Below are 20,058 nucleotides of genomic sequence, written 5' to 3'. Positions count from 1 at the left end.
GAGACATATTGATGATAAGAAAAAAACATTATAAAAATTGTTATGCAGCCCCACCCTGCAGCCCCACCACCCTGCAGCCCCACCACCCTGCAGCCCCACCCTGCAGCCCCACCCTGCAGCCCCACCCTGCAGCCCCACCCTGCAGCCCCACCACCCTGCAGCCCCACCCTGCAGCCCCACCACCCTGCAGCGCCAAGTGGGGAAAAAGCCTCAGAGACGATGCGTAGCTGGAGGGACAGAGACGTAGCTGCACATCAAAAGAATGAAACTCTTTGTAGTTGAATTCCCTGCAGCCAGGCGGCCAGAGCGGACCCTCAGCGGACTGCTCGGCGAACAATGGCCTGAAAGCACCAGACTAAACAAAGGTGTGTTGTGTCCCTGCAGAAAAGGAATTTCAATCAGCGCAAATTCACCAAATTCACCCGAGTTTTCTCATCCAAACCCTCAAACTGCCTTTACTGCCAGGTCAGAGGAGGAAGATCTGAAAGGATGTGTGAAATATGAAGAAGTGTGAAAGTAAAGGGTTTCCATTCAAAGGGAATTGATTTTCAATAGTGTGTGTGTGTGTGTGTGTGTGTGTGTGTGTGTGTGTGTGTGTGTGTGTGTGTGTGTGTGTGTGTGTGTGTGTAGACATTATACACATAATTTTGTGTCCATGCATCAGTGTATGGGTGCATATAGAAGCGTTTTGTTATGTTTGATTGTGGTTAAGCTTTGTTTGCTCCCTTGTGGTGTGTGTGTGTGTGTGTGTGTGTGTGTGTGTGTGTGTGTGTGTGTGATGCAGTGGGCCGTCGTGCATTATTGATTGATGGCTGCGTTTTGCACATGTTGCCCCTCTGGCGATGCTGTCCCTGGGGGCTCGGGGCTTACGGGGGGGGGGGGCAGCACAGCGAGCCTCCGCTCAAGGCTTTAAATATTTCAGAGGCCGTTTTCATTTATATAATGGGAATTATCCAAGTCACTAAATCTAATTAGAGGCGGGGTGTGAAGTCCAGCGCCTCTCTGCTGCTCGGCGCATTGTTTCAGGAGCGAAGGCAAATCTGTCAGAAATAATTATGAAGAAGAGAAGAAGAGAAGAAGAGAGCTCAAACATGAAGAGAAATGATCGTCTGGAGCCGTATGACTACATTTCTCAGGTTTTGGCTCATTTCTTCAGTTCTACTCAGAGAAAACGCTCATTCCATGGAATATAATGTGACGAACATTGAAATGCCGTCGGCCTGTCCGGGGTGAGCTGTAAGCCGGGCCTCATCACATCGTCTCACTTCAGCATCGCTAATGCTTTTTCAGCTGATTGGGAGAAAATCTCCCCGCTGAAATCCAAAGGCTTTGCACCAGGAGGGAGGATTCTGCTGCAGCGGTGTGTTCCGTGGTGAAACGAGACCTTCTGCATCCCGGGCCAGAGTTTAGACACGTTCGCTTTTCTAGTTTAGTTCAAACAGTCTGAAACCTGTTTTTCTATGTTGCAGCTCAATCAGTGTTTCTGGAGAATATTGTGCTGCATTTTGAGTTTATTTAATTTTTGTAGGAACTGAAAAATTTCATTTTTACTCAAGAGAATTGTAAATGCAGCCACTGATCTCCTCACGCTATCGTGCCTCATTTCCTTTTTTCATTTGGTGCTGCACAGCGAATACAATCACCACGTTTTCCTTCTTCGTCATTCTTCACTCTTGTTTGGAGATTTTTCTCCACAGCTGAAGGCAAAGCTGCTAACTCCCACTCCATCCCAGATCAGCCCACGCTTAACCGTGGAGTTTCACTGGGTAGAAAAACATCCATCTGAAGGCCTGAAACACGTGATGGATGCATTTTCCTTTCAGTGGATTTGACGCCTCATTTTATTTTCTAAAACAGGGAAAAGGCTGAACAAATTCATCCAGATATCAATATGTGCAATATACCTATCATGCATCAACTCACTGAAATGCAGGCATTTCCAGACACTGTGCAGTCGTGTCCTGCAAATCCCAACATGACGGAATTTAGAAAATGAAAGAAAAACGCCATAAACCTAGATTTTTAAATGAATCCCATTTGGAAATGTGATTGGAAACGGACCCTGAAACGTCATTCGGGAGAACAAATCTCAAAGCATGAAGACACTGACTGCACGTACACAGGGGTTTATCAAAAACCACCTCGATACTCTCTTTACCTAATACGATGTGGAACAGGAAGAGTTATTCCCAATACCAGAGAGAAAGCATGTTAGAAATGACTTGTAAGACGGAGTGCATCAGAAGAAAAATGGAACGACTGAAGTCAAACAAGTGTGACAGAGAAAATGTTGAGCTGAAAGAGTGATGACGATGACGTGAAGGTGGAGGAGGAAGAGGAGGAGGAGGACGGAGGAAGAGGAGGGGGGATGAGGAAAGAGGAAGAGGAGGAGGAGGAGGAAGGAGGCACATGGCCCCGGTTGCCTTTAAAGCCTCTCTTAACCTGCTTAACCACCAGCAGCTTTTAATTATGGCTGTCTGAGTGAGCGGCCAACAGTCAACAGGTGGGCTGTGCAGCCTCATCCTCATCCTCATCTTCATCCTCATCCTCAGCCCCAGCCTCGACACACCAGCCTACTATTTAACTGTCACTGCTGCTGCTGAATCACATGGAGGCTGGAGGAGGCTGGCAGACTCTGAGGCTGCTCAGCTCCAGACCTGTTCCAGAAAAACAAGCTGCAGCAGGAGCTGCGACATATGACGACAGTCAGGACGACGGAAACATCCTTCACGCTCCGCGTCTTCACTCCAGCAGGGCTCCACTGCAGCGCCGACTGTTTCTGCTCTTTGCTGACTGAAGGCATCAGTGTGATCTGTGGGATGAATGTGGGAAGTTTGAATTGAGGGTGGAGGAGGGGTAAGTTTAACTAAGTGAACCAGAACTTCTTAGTTCCTCCTCCTTAATGCACCAAACAGTTTTTCACATTCAGATGATGCTCAGTGGACCGAGATGGAAAACAAAGGAGACTTAAATGTTTACATCTCACTGTTCTCTGATTGATTCTGTCACCAAAACACCACCTAGTGGCCTGACAGGCAAACGTCTGTCTGAAAGCAAAACTTCTCTGGAACAGAAAGGTCAAATCGCAGCAGCTCCTGGTCAGTCTCCACCGTCATCAAGGCCTGAGTCTGCACCGAGTGACACCCGGCTCGCAACGAAGAGTTCTGATAGACGTTCAACGCTGAAGCCTCGTCTGCACAACGCTTTCAGGTGAAACTGCTTCCAAGGTGGAACGTTCTGAAAATGCTCCAAGTCCACTGCCATGTGAAGGAGGGAAACAACCTTTCTACTGCACATGCTCAGTGGCTGGACGGACAGAACAATGTTCTCCTCCGCAGTGTCATGACTCCCAGTCCAGATTCTCCTGGTCCTGGTCCTGGTCCCAGTCCAGATTCTCCTGGTCCTGGTTCAGAGTTGAGTCACCATGACAACAGTCCAGTCTATATGAACGTCTGTGTTCTCCACTGTTCAGGTTTAGAGTGTGTTGTTCTCTGCAGTGTGTGTGTGGCTTCATTACAGAAACAACCGACAGCACCCACTAGTGGTCCAGCGTGGAAACTGAAGTGGTGAATGTTCCACACTGCTCCAGCAGAGCCTGAAGCCCTTTACACCTCACTATCACATTCACCCATTCACACACACATTCACACACGGGGAGCAGTTCGGGGTTCAGTGTCTGATGTGACACATGCACGAGGATGGAGAATTGAACCAACAACTAGGCATGGGCCGGTTACCAAAAGAGGCCGGAGTGGCCGCCGCACTCTTCAGCTGCCAGAGGGGGCGCTCACGGCTCTCTAGTGTCAGTGTGGCGTTGAAATGCCGGGACGGAGTGTTTTTAATCAGTCCATCAGCGAACAGCAGCTCAAACTGAGAACCAGCCACATTCAGAGTTTCATTAGTTCTCATGAGCAAAACAAGTTCAAGATCTAGGAAAAGCAGTCGGCCTGGAAAGTTTCCAACCAGCGACCGACTGCATCGCCTGAATATTTCATGCTTTGTAGCCTTTTAAGCTCTCAGCCAGAAACTTCGCTTCAATGAGAAAATAACGTATTGATGTTCTGTGTCTGTGGTTCCACCACCGCCCCAGTAAAGAGGACTGACTCTCTCACTCATTCATTCATTCAGTCATTCATCTGCAGCAGGATGTAACATTATTTGACTGAACTGAGCGCCATGTGACTGGATGACTGTGACCTTCGATGAACCGCCATGTTTATCTGGCCCTTCCTGACCTCTCAGCCGGGGTCAGCTCCAGGTTCCACCATCCGCTCCAACCTCACCACAATCATCCAAACCCAGCAGAGAGCGAATCACCACAGCTGATTCCCACTCGCCCATCCCACAAATGCATGCTCCTTTACCAGCCTGGCTCCATGTCGAACAGAAATGAGCTGGACTTCCAGGAAAGGGAAACAAATGAGCTCCAAAGAAACAGATTACATTACTTCTGAATTTGTCGCAAAGGGATCAGTGACTCCCTAACAGTCATTCCTCGGATGAGGAAACACACCCAGCAAACTGATCCACACACAGCGCCGGAGCTGGACTAAAGTAACGTGAATTCCCTACTTTAATAGAAATTAGACATATATACGACATAAACACTCCCCTTCACATCACGGCTTCACCTTTATACTAAGAAGTAATGGTTTGGAATGGAAATGACTCCGCTGCAGGCCTGTTGGTTCGGTTTAGTAAAAGACAGAAAAAGCTTCACTTGGTCTTCAGGAGCAGCAGCATTAGTCTGAGAGGGTGTGGTGTGATGGAGGACTCACCCAGGCCGCTGGGTGGAGTCAGTGCAGGACGCAGGCGGAGGGTGAGGTCCAGGTACCCGGCCTGGCCCGAGGGGCTCAGAGGGGCTCTGGGGGGCTCTGGGGGGCTCTGGGGGGGCTCAGGGCTCAGTCTGGACCTGAGTCTTGTCTTCGTGGACAGCAGCAGACTCAGGACCAGCTGAGATCCGTCTCTGATCCGTCTGGAGTCCAGACGTCCCGGACTCTGTCCCAGCTGAGACAGAGTCTGGGTTCTGCGTGTCTGTCCCACAATCTGCAGAAACACAGTGAGTCACTGCTGTCAGTCCACCGTCCCCCGACCGGCTGGACAGCCTGCTCGGTCCTCCCTCCAACACACACACACACACACACACACACACACACACACACACACACACACACACACACACACACACACACACACACACACACACACACACCACACACACCTCACACACCACACACACCACACACACCTCACACACCACACACACCTCACACACCACACACACACCTCACACACCACACACACCACACACAATAAACATTTTAACCATTCATGTATTTTCAAACACATTGTAAGAAACTGAAAATACATATTTAAATCAATGTTTTAATGTCTCCCTCAACTTATTTATTTGTACATGTATTATTATTTGACACTGGGCTCCACCCATGATATGCACGTCACACACAGCCGGAGTCATTTTTTACAGAAATATAATGATAAATGTTCCTAATAGAGATTCTGAAGTTCAAAATATGAGAATACATTCAGTTACTTTAAACCTTTTTCACCATATGGATTCTGCATAAACAGCGCCGGAGTGTGTGTCACACAGTGAAGCGTCTCGACGGGACGCCGCGGTGTTTTTCACAGAATTCCCTTCAAGGATTAGTCTTCCCTTAAATAACTCGGTCATCATTCAGCTCGCTTCTCATCTTAAGAGGGGTCAATCCCTTCGAGCGCGACTTGTCGGAGTGTTAAAATCCCAGTTTGGGCTTTTCAGAAGATTACAGTGAAATGGGCAAGAAGGCTGTTGCTATGGAAACCTTATCAACAGAAAACAGAAGCACATGACAGGAAGGGGAACGTGAAGAGCCGCGAAACCCTCGTACGGACACACACACACACACACACACACACACACACACACACACACACACACGCACACACACACACACCTAATCACTGCACTAATCCGAACAGAAAAGGGAACGCTCCCCTCTGTTCGTCCTCATTTCATCATTTTGTCATTTTCCAGCTTTTCTGTTGTTTTTGACTGTTGCAGGTTTAACCTGCTCTGATAAGACAGAAACTGTGTGTGTGTGTGTGTGTGTGTGTGTGTGTGTGTGTGTGTGTGGTGTGTGTGTGTGTGTGTGTGTGTGTGTGTGTGTGTGTGTGTGTGTGTGTGTGTGGCCTCAATATAAGTTACATGAATGTTTTCATTACATTGGCAGCTGTACTTCCTGTACACTAGGGGGTCAAAGAGACTCAAATCCGGCCAAACCAGCAAGATAACTGGAAAAAATTCAAAGAAAATATAGAATTTAGAATAAATTTCTGAAGAGTAAGAGTTTGTACGAAGATGCATAATGAGATAAGAGAAAGCAAGACACGTTTACGTGTTGTATTTTTAATATATTAAATTCCCATGCATTGTGCACCAGAAGCTTTCATTAAAATAGACTTTATTTTAAGATTCTTTCATTTCCATGTTTGAACTGTTTGGTTTTGTCACTTATCCTCTGTGTCACAACAAAGAAAGACTTTAAAATTTAAAGTTAGTTTATGGTAACAGTGGATTTTACAGAAAATGTGTGTGAATCATTGAGTCAACCCCGAAAGACAAGCCTAGTGTGTGTGTGTGTGTGTGTGTGTGTGTGTGTGTGTGTGTGTGCATTGTGCTCTGTTTGTCCTCTTTTTGTGTTTTTTTTGTGATTTTTTCAGGTTACTTGAGCTGTCTGAGCCTTTTCACTGAACGCTGGTTTCTTATGATTGATGCACCACAGGCATCATCTGCCTCTCTCTCACTCACTCTCTCTCTCTCTCACACACACACACACACACACACACACACAGAGATCACCCCCCACTGATGCTGCAGTGTTATCCCCGAGGCTGGTAACAAGTTTGTACTGTACTCTCATCTTTTGTTCAGTTTCTTATAAAGTCTCGTCCCTCCCTCCGTCCCTCTCTCTCTCTCTCTCCCCTCTCTCTCGTCATCTCTCTCTCTCTCTCTCTCTGTCTCCCTCTCTCTCTCTGGGTTACTTGAGGACAGCAGCAGGATTCTCTGCAGGGTTTAGCTTCGTTAATGCAGCAAATGCAGAGACACAAATGTCCAGTGTGTGTGTGTGTGTGTGTGTGTGTTACTGTCACATTGCCGCTGCCTCTACAGGCTTGCGGTCCATCATGCAGCAGCAGCAGCAGCAGCAGCAGCAGCAGCAGCAGCAGCAGCAGCAGCAGCAGCAGCTCTGGGCTCTGCAGAAGCTGCCTCAGCCTCTGGAGGCCACAGCCGACTGCGGCGCTGCAGAGTTTCACTTTCTGCATTCTGCTGTGCAGCTCTTCACCGCCTCCCGTGGATCATTTCCAAGAAGCACACAGCATTTATGGAACATCTACAAAACATCATGAATAATTCACCGCCATGCAGATGTGTTAGAATATAAGTTGTTTTCGGTTTCTTTTATTGTTTTTCGACATTAAAACAACTTCGTTAAATACAGAGTGCAGGGCTGAAGAGTACACTGATTATTTATGCGGCTATCAGCGTCGTGATTACGCCCAACAATCCTTTTGTCCCTTCTACTCACCCGTAACGTGCTCCTTTGGCTGCAGCGCTTCATTTTGAAGCAGCTTTCTGCAGTAAAAGTATCTTCAACACTGTCAAAACGAGTTTAACTACCAGCAGAGTAACTCCACCCTGAGCTACAACCTCCACCCTGAGCTACAACCACCACCCTGTGAAGCTCCACCCTGAGCTACAACCTCCACCCTGAGCTACAACCTCCACCCTGAGCTACAACCTCCACACTCCACCCTGAGCTACAACCTCCACCCTGAGCTACATCCTCCCCCCTGAGCTACATCCTCCACCCTGAGCTACATCCTCCACCCTGAGCTACATCCTCCACCCTGAGCTACATCCTCCACCCTGAGCTACAACCTCCACCCTGAGCTACAACCTCCACCCTGTGAAGCTCCACGCTGAGCTTCCAGCATTTCCCACCAACGACCTGAGAGCTGCAGCTGGATGTGTGTTTGCTGTGCAGAGGAATATTTATAGAGGCCTGATAGGAGGACACACACACACACACACACACACACACACACACACACACGCACACACACACACTCTCACGCTGGCCCAGATTCTCGCCAGCAGACAGCAGCTCAGGACTTTCTTGTGGTTCTGACAGAGAATAAAACGCCGGTTCATCACAGAGAGGCCGCTATGCTTTCAGTCGATACAACGATGGAATTCGATAAAGGCTGAACGGAGCCGCGCTAACGGGCGGCTGGAGGTTTAGGTCTTCAGGAGTTTGAGCCTTTGCAGCCTGTTTGCACGGCACCGCTGCTCAGGAGGAGCATTTACAGTCCTGTTTTAATTCATAATCAAGGTCTCTTTTTCTGAAAATATGTTTGAATCAAGTAAAATTGGAAGGAAACCCTGAATGCATAATGTAACATGATGACCAGCTCCTGTACAGTCACACACTCCAAAGTGTGAATAGAGTAAACATGGAACCTGACAGGCCTCAAGCATGGAGGTGCTGACCTTTGACCTTTGGTAAAGTGGTGATATTGAGTGACGGCCTCTATAAATCCTCCGTGTTGCAGTGAGAGCGTCTTCTGTTCCAATCATTCAGGAGTCTCTCATCCTCTCTCTCCCTGTGCTTCTGGCAGATCAACGTGCGCGTCACCACCATGGACGCCGAGCTGGAGTTCGCCATCCAGCCCAACACGACGGGCAAACAGCTCTTCGACCAGGTGAGGGACGCCGGACGGCAGGAGCACCGAGCAGGGGACAGTCAGCCGGTCTGAGACACCGTCCGTCCAGACCACGGCAAGAGACACAACTGGGGAGACGTGATCCTACCACAAGAAAAATCAGTGTGTGTGCGTGTGTGTGTGGTGTGTGTGTGTGTGTGTGTGTGCGCCACAGGGTGCTCGGACGGGTTTCAGTCGGTACCGGTTCTGTTCAGATCCCGCTCACAGAGGCCTCTTTGTTTGGATATGTAAATGGAGACAGTGGCTGGGAGGATGTGTGTGTGTGTGTGTGTGTGTGTGTGTGTGTGTGTGTGTGTGTGTGTGTGTGTGTGTGTGTGTGTGTGTGTGTGTGTGTGTGCAGTCTGGGACCTGAAAGGGCAGCTTTCACTCTTGTGTCATGTCAGAGCAGAACGGCCTGCTGGGAGGAGCTGATCAGCTGTTCTCAGCCGCTTTGTTTTTGCTCTTTTGACCTTCAGAATTTTCTTTTCTTTTTTTCATTCTTTTGTTTAAGCGTGTGTGTTCAGATACAATCCTTCTGACTTGTCTGAATGATTTATGAAGCGTCGCTGACTGAACGTCCAGCCCTGTTGCTCATCCATGGTTTCTTTCCCGGTTTGCTTCATTAACAGGTAATCGTTGAAAATGCTGTTTCATTAATAAGATTAAAGTCAGAGGACAGAATTTGTTAGAAAACCGCCTTCGTGCAGCTTTCTGGAAGGCAGTAATGCAAAGCATATTTTGGTTCAGGGTCCACGTTTCCTCTCGAGTGGGCCGCACCGGTAACGTAGCACCAAAACAACCTTTAAATGCTAACTTTCCACAGAGGAAACGTGATGAAAATGTCTGTTTTTTCCACACACCAAACAATCACGACTGAAAATGACAACGTCTCCACGGTTTCCCCTGAAGCGTTATAGCTAGCAGCCCCGGTACGCTTAAAATATTAGACAAATGCCGCTACGCTACATGAGGCTGCCGCTGGCGCTATATTTTCACAGAGCCCCGAGCTAACGACCAGGGAAGCCCCGCCACAGCGTGAGCGTATCCCGCGGATTGGTCGTGTATCTGCGTCGTTTCTGTGTGTTTTGACAGCCGTTAAAGAGTCTTTTGAGGGTCGAAATGTCAGGAGTGTCCAGACAGAGAAGCTAGCTTGACGTTAGCTTAGCTGCTACGAGGCAGGGAATGCAGCAATGTAGCTCCGCTAAGATAACTCTAGCACTGCGTAAACGCCAGAGGTACATGATTAAAGAGAATTAAAAGGCATGAGTTGGTATTAGTGAGTTATTAAAAGGTAATTAAACGTGCGAAAAGGCCGAAGCTAGCAGTTCACCTGCCTCTATCAGCGCTAGCAGCACGCTGGATACACAGCGCCGCCATAAGACATTTTTTTTTAAACTTATGTCTGACTATTGCTCCAAAATATGCTTCATGTCCCAGGTAAAAAACATATTTTCAAAAATGTAACTCTGTAAAAACACTCTAAATAACATGCCTTATATTGGATTTTTTTCCGGGGGTCGGAGGGTCGGGGGGCAGGCGGGGGGGCGGGGGGGGGGGGGGGGGGGGGGGAATTCATTTTTTCCTGGGGGAAACCCTGGTCTCAACACACAGCCAGATTTAATTCAGCACCTGCTTGTTGGTTTGGGCCCGACTGGAGCCGCCTCCAGGCCCACGAGGCCAGGACACACTTCTGATCAGCGATGACAGTTTTTAAACTCAATAGATAAAGCAGCAGCCTGATCAGACTGCATGATGGGATTGAACTGTGTGTGAGACGATAAATCATCTTAGACTCTGCTTTAGTGCAGCTTTCTGGATTCTTGTGGGAATCTGGAACAATATCCCGATTGAACCGGCTTTCCCACACACACACACACACACACACCACACACACACACACACACGCACACACGTACACACACACACACATACACACAGACACACACACACACACAGCCAGCAGCCACGCAGCAGTAGAAAAGAGTAGCTTCTTTGTCCTGCTCACTCTCACACAGCAGCAGAGCGGGGTTATCCTCCACCCGGGTCTGGGACCCGGGACCCGGGACCCTGGACGGGGACTGACCTCCTGCTGGCTTCGGCTCCTCCAGAGCTGCCAAACAAAACTGTTCTCAGCAGCAATGCCTTGCTAAACGTGGGTGGAAAACATGAACCAGCAGCACCAACTGGTGGCCCGGCTCGCTCACTACAGCGTTTTCAGCTGTTCTGCCGTTACCATGGAAACAGACATCTTTATCAAAACGCTGCCTACACGTGCAAAAATTATGCATTTTGACTTGAGTTTGGAAAACGATGCAGCAGTGCTGCACACTGTTTTCAACGGGAGTGCTTCATTAGAATGGGCTCCATGTTGAGATTCTGAAAATATCGACATTTTCATCTGGTTTCCCCTGAACCACAGCAAAGACCAACTCTACAGTGCAGATGTGAAGTGTGTCGGTGCTCTGGTCTCCGGTCCGGTCCGCTGCAGATGACACTGCTGCTGAACCTGAAGGTCAAACGTTCCTCTCTGTCCACAGGCCGGGTCACCGTTCAGTCGGCCGTCACCGTGTGATTATCTGCATGTTGATATATTGAAAAAAATCAAGACAGTTCAGGACACCTGTCTGTCTCACAGCCAGCAGGACACCTGTCTGTCCTCACAGCCAGCAGGACAACCTGTCTGTCTCACAGCCAGCAGACTCTTCGGGGGTTTAGCGGTGTGGAAAGCGGGCGAGTCTCTCCGGCAGGATTCAGCTGCACTGCGACAATTCAGCAGAAATCCAGATCATCAGGCGCTCTGCTCCGTGTTCCAGGGACGGTACGGAAAACCACTCAGTCCCGGAAACAAAGGAGAAGAGACGGTGTTCACACTGATGAAAGAAATACACACACACACACACACCAAACAACACACACACACACACACACACACACACACACACACACACACACACACAGAGGAAGATGAAAGGCTGTGGAGAGATGTGAAAGCTTCTTAATCAAACGTGTCTGCCTGTTTCTGAACACTTTGATGGCACACACACACACACACACACACACACACACACACACACACACACACACACACACACACACACAAATAGGTGTTTCCGTGTGTAATCAGACGGCTCGTCTCCTCCGGTCTGTTTGTCATTCTGGATTCATGTCTTCGTCCTCTGAGGGTTTCCTGCAGCTTCCAGATCCTGACTGGGTCCCAGCAGAGCCGAGTGTGTGAGTGTGTGTGTGATGGATTTGTGTATGCATGCGCTCCATTGATACACACGGGTATTTAATCTGTGTGTGTGTGTGTGTGTGTGTGTGTGTGTGTGTGTGTGTGTGTGTGTGTGTGTGGAGAGAGGGAGAGAGAGAGAGAGAGAGGCAGATGATGCCTGTGGTGCATCAGTCATAAGAAACCAGCGTTCAGGAAACTGAAAAGGTTCAGACAGCTCAAGTGACCTGAAAAAATCACAAAAAAAACACAAAAAGAGGACAAACACAGCACAATGCGCACACACGCACGCACGCGCGCGCGCACACACACACACGCATGCACGCGCGCGCGCACACACACACACACTGTCTCTCCTTTTCGTATTCTCTGAATGAGAGCTCTTCTCTTCATCATACCTGCCGTATCGACTGCTGTCAGGACGGAACGGCCGCTTCATGCACTGCAAGTGTTCCTGAAGGGTCGCAAACCAGGCTTTAACTCTGATTGTTAGACTGAAGAGGGAAGCCCAGGGAGTCAGCGCTGGTGTGTTTGTGTGTGCAGGTGGTGAAGACGGTGGGTCTGAGGGAGATCTGGTTCTTCGGCCTTCAGTACACGGACAGTAAAGGCTACGTGACGTGGCTCAAGCTCAACAAGAAGGTACCGCCGCCGCCGCCGCCGCCGCCTCCCCATCAGAACGCCGAGCTCTCCTCTTCCTCTGACTGATGAACCTGTGGTGGAACGTGTGAGCAGGTCACCCAGCAGGACGTGAAGAAGGAAAACCCCCTGCAGTTCAAGTTCAGAGCCAAGTTCTTCCCTGAGGACGTGTCTGAGGAGCTGATCCAGGAGATCACCCAGAAGCTCTTCTTCCTGCAGTACGGAGATCAGCCCCTCCCCCACACACTCTGAAAGCTCCAGACGGCGTGTGTGTGTGTGTGTGTGTGTGTGTGTGCAGGTGAAGGAAGCCATCCTGAACGATGAGAACTACTGTCCTCCCGAGACGGCCGTGCTGCTGGCCTCCTACGCCGTCCAGGCCAAGTACGGCGACTACAACAAAGACCTGCACAAACCGGGATACCTGGCGTCCGACCGCCTCCTGCCGCAGAGGTGAGGCTCACGCTCCGCCCGGCGCCCGGGGTACCCGGGGATACCCGGGACGTCGGCTGCTCCAGAAGCTTCCAGGCTACTTTCAGACAACTGCGTCTGAACTGGCCTGTGAGGAGGCCACGCCTCCCGCCATCCTCTGACCAGCTCTTCATTTAATTCCTGGCAGGGACAACACTGACCTCCCAATGCAACACTGACCCCCCATAATGCAACACTGACCTCCGACTATAAAAGATATGAAATGTTTAATATCTCAGCACATTGTTGAAAATAGTTGTTTTGACTGAAAGCTGGATTTTCTGTAATTTCACAATCAAAATGGTTTTAAAGGCTTTTCGATCCATCAGGAACCGTTCTCATCTGAACACCAGCTGAATGTTTTCACTTAAAAAGAGCTGAAAGTTACTCGTATGTTATGATTTAGTTTTTTTGATAGATTTTTTCGTCTCTTTCTGTCTTTACTACATATTTTAATTTTCCATCTCGACCAGTTCTGTCTTCCACCTCATGCATTCATTCTGAAAAAGTCTCTTTGACAGTGTTCATTCCCATCCTCTCACTGCCGCTGGCTGTTTCCATGGTGATTTCAATGCCGTATTAAAGTAGACAGATCATGTTGAGGGGTGAGCTGCGTTAGCTACCAGCTGACAGACAGGAGCATGATGTGTGTGTGTGTGTGTGTGTGTGTCTGTCTGAGTCTTTTCCCGTTTCTTGTAGAGTTTTAGAACACAAGCTGACGAAGGAGCAGTGGGAGGACCGGATCCAGACGTGGCACGAGGAGCACCGGAGCATGCTCAGGTCAGAGGACGGCTGTGTGTCCTGCTCACGGCAACGTCTCAACACACCATGGTGTGTGTGTGGTTACAGCACGATCAAGGCGGTGTGGTGTGTGTTTTGCAGGGAGGACGCCATGATGGAGTATCTGAAGATCGCTCAGGACCTGGAGATGTACGGCGTCAATTACTTTGAAATCAAGAACAAGAAGGGCACCGAGCTGTGGCTGGGCGTGGACGCTCTGGGCTCAACATCTACGAGCACGAAGACAAGTAACACACACACGCACACGGCACAGAACTCTGAGCTGGATTTCATTGACTTGATCACAGCACCCTCTAGTGGTGGAGAAGAGCACTGCGGTGGAACGCAGAATCTCCAGATTGTCTCATCCTTTTTGGGAGGAAAATACTGAATTGCTTCAATTCGATTGAAAAAAATTTGCTCCTTTTTTTAGCGTCAAATTCCATCTAATCCTGTTTGGAGACCAGATTTAAACTTGTCAACTGTTAACTGGTAATTTCTTGACAATAATCTGACCCCATCATCAATCTGTTGTATGAATAACGTGGTAGTACACCCGGTGCGGTGCCGGCCGTCTTTCCTCTGGTTGGCCGCATTCTTCAAACTCGCCCACTGTCTCACTTGAACTTTTCGCGGTCTCAGGAGTTCATTTCAGCTGTTCAGTAGAAAACAAATTAAAAACATTTGAAAATACTAATCAGCACATTTTATAGTAACTATAAGCAGGGGAGTCAACGTGAGGCCTGGGGGACAAAACCGGCCCGCAAGATCCTCCATTCCGGACAAACTACCAGGAAAAGGATAAATATTTCAAAGGCAGTTTATTAAAAAAACATAGAGCAGACACAACAAAACAGGACCTGAGCTGAGATTCGAGATGCTGCTGTCAAGCTACAATTATTTTGTTTTTGCACAATATTTCTGTGTCGTGACTCCAGATTTTAGAAAACGGTTCTGATTTGTGTCACTGTTGCTCCTAAAGTGTTCAAACTGGTTTTCCACAGGTTGTCACCAAAGATCGGCTTCCCCTGGAGCGAGATCCGAAACATCTCCTTCAGCGACAAGAAGTTCGTCATCAAGCCCATCGACAAGAAAGCTCCGGTGAGTTTCATGAAAAGACCTTTAGGTGCGCAGCGCACACACACCACCTCTTTCACGCACTCCACCCGGTTCTCCCAGGACTTCGTGTTCTACGCGCCCCGGTTGCGGATCAATAAGCGCATCCTGGCCTTGTGCATGGGAAACCACGAGCTGTACATGAGGAGGAGGAAGCCCGACACCATCGAGGTGCAGCAGATGAAGGCTCAGGCCCGGGAGGAGAAGCACCACAAGCAGATGGAGAGTGAGCGACATTTCCCACCACAGCGGCTCCGATACTTTCTTAAATAGAACTCATCTGGAGACACAAAAACATGCTGACAGATTTGGACCCGCAGTTTTTCTGTTTGGTGTAAAACTGGATGTGAGGCTTCAGAACTGCAAAGCTTTCATTCTATTTGGAGAGTTTTCCTTTCAGAAAGATTCACAAAGTTCATTTGACTGAAAACCGTGCAGTTATCATGCCAGACCGCGAGGGGCGCTGTTCTACTACTAAATAAACGCACCCACTAGTGCAGCGGTGTTCAACCTGCGGCTCTGGAGCTGCATGTGGCCCTTCATCCCTCTGCAGGGGCTCCATGAAGTCTTCACACCACATGATACCTGAATAAAATTTAACTTATTTTTAAATTATTAAATGATTCGTCACTCTGGGTTCAAAAGGGATTCAATAAAGGTTAAAGCAAAATTGGGAAAAACCAAGCCACAAGAATGCAGAAAAAATGATAGAACAGCTTAAAAACCTGGATGTCTCTAAACATAATAATGAAATATGGCAGAAAAAAGCAGAAAACAGTTTAAACTGCTAAAAGTTCAAAACTGTCAAAAAAAAAAAAGCTTGAAAAGTACAAAACTGTTAAAATGAGGTACAAAAACAGGTTCAGGGTAAAACGTTCTGTTCTGAACTGTAGTTCACTTCATGAATGCGTCTTCAGATCTCGTTTGTGTTCGAAGCTTCCTGAGCTGCAGTCGGCTCAGTTTAACGGAAAAATGTTCTTTAAGGCTCCAGAAACACTTAACTTGACAGAAAGTCACTTTCGATCAGAAAGTCTGCAAAACCCTGGAAACAGACGCCTTTTCAGAATGTTGCCGTGTGAACGCAAAACTGAAACGATGAGACTTCATTTGAAACGTGGCGTAAACGTAGCCTCGTAAACCAGCCCCGCCCACTCCTCATCCACGTTTGGATTTTGGAGCTGGGGGGTCTGGGGACGCCAATACAACTCCGAGCAGGGGCGTCGGTTACTCCTTTGACTGACAGCGCGCTTCAAAAAAAAAAAGCGTTATCAAAATGCGTTAGCTTCTCTAAGGGTTAGCTTTAGCTCTTTAGCCCTAGCTTCTCACACGGAACGACACTGAAAACGCCGTTTCCTTAGAACTCACCAGGCGCAGACCCTTCAGACTCCTGCTCTGGCTTGATTGTTGTGATTCTTGTTATTTCGTCTCTAACTTCACTGATTGCAGCTTTCAGACGATGGTTTAAGTTTATCTCCGTGATCTCCGCTACGCGCAGTGATGGAGTCTCTTCTGGTTTAGCCGCCGGATTTCGTCAAAAAAATTTGAAAACAAAAGCGGCAACGCCGATTGGCTCGGCCGTTTCATGGCCGAGTCGCACTCTCTCTCTCTATTGGCTCGTCCCCAGACCCCCCAGCTCCAAAATCCAAATGTGGATGAGGTTTACGAGGCTAGCGTAAACGGAGTCTAGAACACACAACACACACACACACACACACACACACACACTCCCCACAGTGCTTCAACAGCCGTCTTCATCAGTCGGTGGCTCGGTGGAGTTTTTCTGGCCGGGGTCCTCGCAGGGGGCGGGCCTTCACTGCCTGCCTGGTTTTCAGAGCCCAGCTGGAGAACGAGAAGAAGCGCGAGCATGCGGAGAAGGAAGGAGCGGATCGAGCGAGAGAAGGACGAGCTGATGGAGAGGCTGAAGCAGATCGAGGAGCAGACGCAGAGAGCCCAGCGATGACGGCGCCGCAGCCACCCGCTTCCTGCTTCCTGTCCGTTTTCCTGGATGGGTTCTTAATGTTTCTGTGTGTGTGTGTGTGTGTGTGTGTGTGTGTGTGTGTGTGTGCTGCAGAGCTGGAGGAGCAGACCCGGAAGGCGCTGGAGCTGGAGCAGGAGAGGAAGCGAGCGAAGGAGGAGGCGGAGCGGCTGGAGAAGGAGCGGCAGGCCGCCGAGGAGGCCAAGCGGCGCTGGCTCACAGGCCGCCGACCAGATGAAGAACCAGGAGCAGCTGGTACCTTCCCAGCATGCACCTCTTCTGTCTGCTACGCTGAGCTTCACCCAGACAAAGGCCTCGCTTAGGCAGCAGCGTTTGAAATACTGAACGTTATTTTTTTCCTGTACTTGAACTCTTAATGATAAATTACCGTGGGGCGGAGCTGGCGGGTTTGGGCGGAGCTGGGTGGGTTGGGGTGGGTTTGGGCGGAGCTGGGTGGAGTTGGGCGGAGCTGGGCGGGTTTGGGCGGAGCTGGGTGGAGTTGGGCGGGTTTAGGCAGGTTTGGGCGGAGCTAGGTGGAGTTGGGCGGGTTTGGACGGAGCTGGGTGGAGTTGGGCGGATCTGGTGGAGTTGGGCGGGTTTTGGGCGAGCTGGGTGGAGTTGGGCGGAGCTGGGTGGAGTTGGGCGGCTGGGTGGGTTTGGGTGGAGTTGGGTGGAGTTGGGCGGGTTTGGGCGGAGCTGGGCGGAGTTGGGTGGAGTTGGGTGGAGCTGGGTGGAGTTGGGCGGAGCTGGGTGGAGTTGGGCGGGTTTGGGCGGAGCTGGGCGGAGTTGGGTGGAGTTGGGCGGAGCTGGGTGGAGTTGGCGGAGCTGGGTGGAGTTGGGCGGGTTTGGGCGGAGCTGGGAGTTGGGTGTGAGTTGGGCGGAGCTGGGTGGAGCTGGGCGGAGCTGGGTGGAGTTGGGCGGGTTTGGGCGGAGCTGGGCGGAGTTGGGTGGAGTTGGGCGGAGCTGGGTGGAGCTGGGCGGAGCTGGGTGGAGTTGGGTGGAGTTGGGTGGAGTTGGGTGGAGTTGGCCGGGTTTGGGCGGAGCTGGGTGGAGCTGGGTGGAGCTGGGCGGAGTTGGGTGGAGCTGGGTGGAGTTGGGCGGGTTTGGGCGGAGCTGGGCGGGTTTGGGCGGAGTTGGGCGGAGTTGGGCGGGTTTGGGTGGATGCGGACTCGATGTTGTCCCTCAGCTGTTGTGGACGCGGTCTGTGGGCGGGTCATCCCTGCGCTGGTCTGAAGGCCGTTTGCTCCGGCAGGCTGCTGAACTGGCCGAGTTCACCGCCAGGATCGCTCTGCTGGAGGAGGCCAAGAGGAAGAAGAGGACGAGGCCACCGAGTGGCAGCACAAGGTAACGCGGCGCCGCTCGCAGCACGGCCTCCGTCCGTCCGTTCAGGGTTTGCCGTGGCTGTGCCGAGTCCGGCCCGACTCTGACCTCTGACCTCTGCCCCGGCGCCCCCAGGCTCTGTCGGCTCAGGAGGACCTGGAGAAGACGAGGGAGGAGCTGAAGACGGCGGTCACCACACCGCCCGCCCCCGAGCACGACGAGAGCGACGAGACCAACGCCGAGGCGAGCGCCGAGCTGCTGAGCGACGGCGTGAGCACCAGAGGAGCGAGGAGGAGAGGATCACCGAGGCCCAGAAGAACGAACGAGTGAAGAAACGCTGCAGGTGAGGAGGAGGAGGGGAGGAGAGAGGGATGGAGGGTGGAGGAGAGAGGAGAGAAAATGGAGGAGGGATCAGACTGTAAGCTTGTAGAGCTGCCATGTTTGATCTTGTTCCACTCCCCCCCGACCCCCCAGCTCTGAGCTCGGAGCTGGCCGAGGCTCGCGACGACACGAAGAAGACGCAGAACGACATGCTCTCCGCGAACGTCCGGGCGGGTCGAGACAAGTACAAGACGCTGCGTCAGATCCGGCAGGGCAACACCAAGCAGCGCATCGACGAGTTCGAGTCCATGTGAGAGGGACTCCGCCGCCGCCGCCGCTGCCGCACCGCGCCGCAGACGGACGCCTCACTCCTCCCCGTCAGGCCGGACCCGCCGCCGCCGTCCGGAGGACCGGCGGCTTCACGGGCTTCGTAGCGTCAAACCGGCCGAAGCTCCGCCAGCAGCGCTCGGCCGTCGCTCCGCCTGCTACCTTCTCTTCTTCTTCTTCTTCTTCTTTTTTAAAGACAAGCACACGTCTTTACTGGAACGACGCATATCGGCCTCCCCTGTACATACGTGGCGTTTTCCAGCCTGCATGACGTCCGAGCCCTCCTGCCAGACGGACTGAAGGTCGATGTGGTTCCCTACCCAGCGACGCCAAGCGAAGCGGCGTCTGTAGCTGTAGCTTCTCCGTAGGCAGCACGCTCCCTGCTCCCCGCTGAGCATCTGTTAGATTGGTTTTTTCTTCTTCATGGCCTTATCGTGTCAGCGCTCTCCGTCTCGTGTTGTCATGTTTCTTTGTTTCTTGGTTTTTTTTGTGGGGGGGTCAGTCCTGCTGTCTGGTCTGTTACTGCTGCTAACTCACTGACAGCACGGCTTCGGCTCCGTTCTTACTGTGCTGGCATCTTCTGTCCGTGGAGACGTTTGTTCAAATTATATTTTGCCCCACAATAAAGAATGAATTTATATTTCCAGACAGACGCAGCGTGGTGCTGAAGGGCTGCCGCCGGGTTCGGACACACACTGCTAAAAGACCGTTTGAGATCAAACAAACCGTACAGAAGGAAAATTACCACCGAAGAAGAGTTTCAGGTTCACACTGAGAACAGAGCAACTGGCCTGGAAAGGAAGAACCCTGCAGAACCAGACCCACAGGAGAACCTGCAGAACCAGACCCACAGGAGAACCCTGCAGAACCAGACCCACAGGAGAACCCTGCAGAACCAGACCCACAGGAGAACCCTGCAGAACCAGACCCACAGGAGAACCCTGCAGAACCAGACCCACAGGAGAACCTGCAGAACCAGGCCAGAGGGAGAACCCTGCAGAACCAGGCCCAGAGAGAACCTGCAGAACCAGCCCAGAGGAGAACCTGCAGAACCAGGCCCAGAGGAGAACCTGCAGACCAGACCCACAGGAGAACCTGCAGAACCAGACCCACAGGAAACCTG

At 50.8% G+C, this 20,058-nt stretch overlaps 1 protein-coding gene across 1 annotated transcript in view; it reads left to right on the top strand.

Moving 5' to 3' along the window:
• Nucleotides 1-19,585, top strand: part of LOC115403440 (radixin-like) — a 33,443-nt gene extending 13,858 nt beyond the window's left edge. The window contains 19 exon segments of the mRNA XM_030112335.1: nucleotides 8,680-8,763; nucleotides 12,536-12,631; nucleotides 12,725-12,842; nucleotides 12,922-13,078; nucleotides 13,796-13,876; nucleotides 13,979-14,091; nucleotides 14,094-14,124; nucleotides 14,881-14,977; nucleotides 15,056-15,217; nucleotides 16,823-16,866; nucleotides 16,868-16,948; nucleotides 17,062-17,172; nucleotides 17,174-17,222; nucleotides 18,220-18,277; nucleotides 18,280-18,311; nucleotides 18,423-18,558; nucleotides 18,561-18,623; nucleotides 18,657-18,665; nucleotides 18,762-19,585. Coding sequence (XP_029968195.1) covers nucleotides 8,680-8,763; nucleotides 12,536-12,631; nucleotides 12,725-12,842; nucleotides 12,922-13,078; nucleotides 13,796-13,876; nucleotides 13,979-14,091; nucleotides 14,094-14,124; nucleotides 14,881-14,977; nucleotides 15,056-15,217; nucleotides 16,823-16,866; nucleotides 16,868-16,948; nucleotides 17,062-17,172; nucleotides 17,174-17,222; nucleotides 18,220-18,277; nucleotides 18,280-18,311; nucleotides 18,423-18,558; nucleotides 18,561-18,623; nucleotides 18,657-18,665; nucleotides 18,762-18,922 — 1,683 coding nt within the window. The 3' untranslated portion in view covers nucleotides 18,923-19,585.
• Nucleotides 19,586-20,058: the final 473 nt, after the last annotated feature.

Source organism: Salarias fasciatus, chromosome 16, assembly GCF_902148845.1.
Source record: "Salarias fasciatus chromosome 16, fSalaFa1.1, whole genome shotgun sequence".
Taxonomy (NCBI): Eukaryota; Metazoa; Chordata; class Actinopteri; order Blenniiformes; family Blenniidae; genus Salarias; species Salarias fasciatus.
This window is presented reverse-complemented; position numbering and strand designations above follow the sequence as displayed.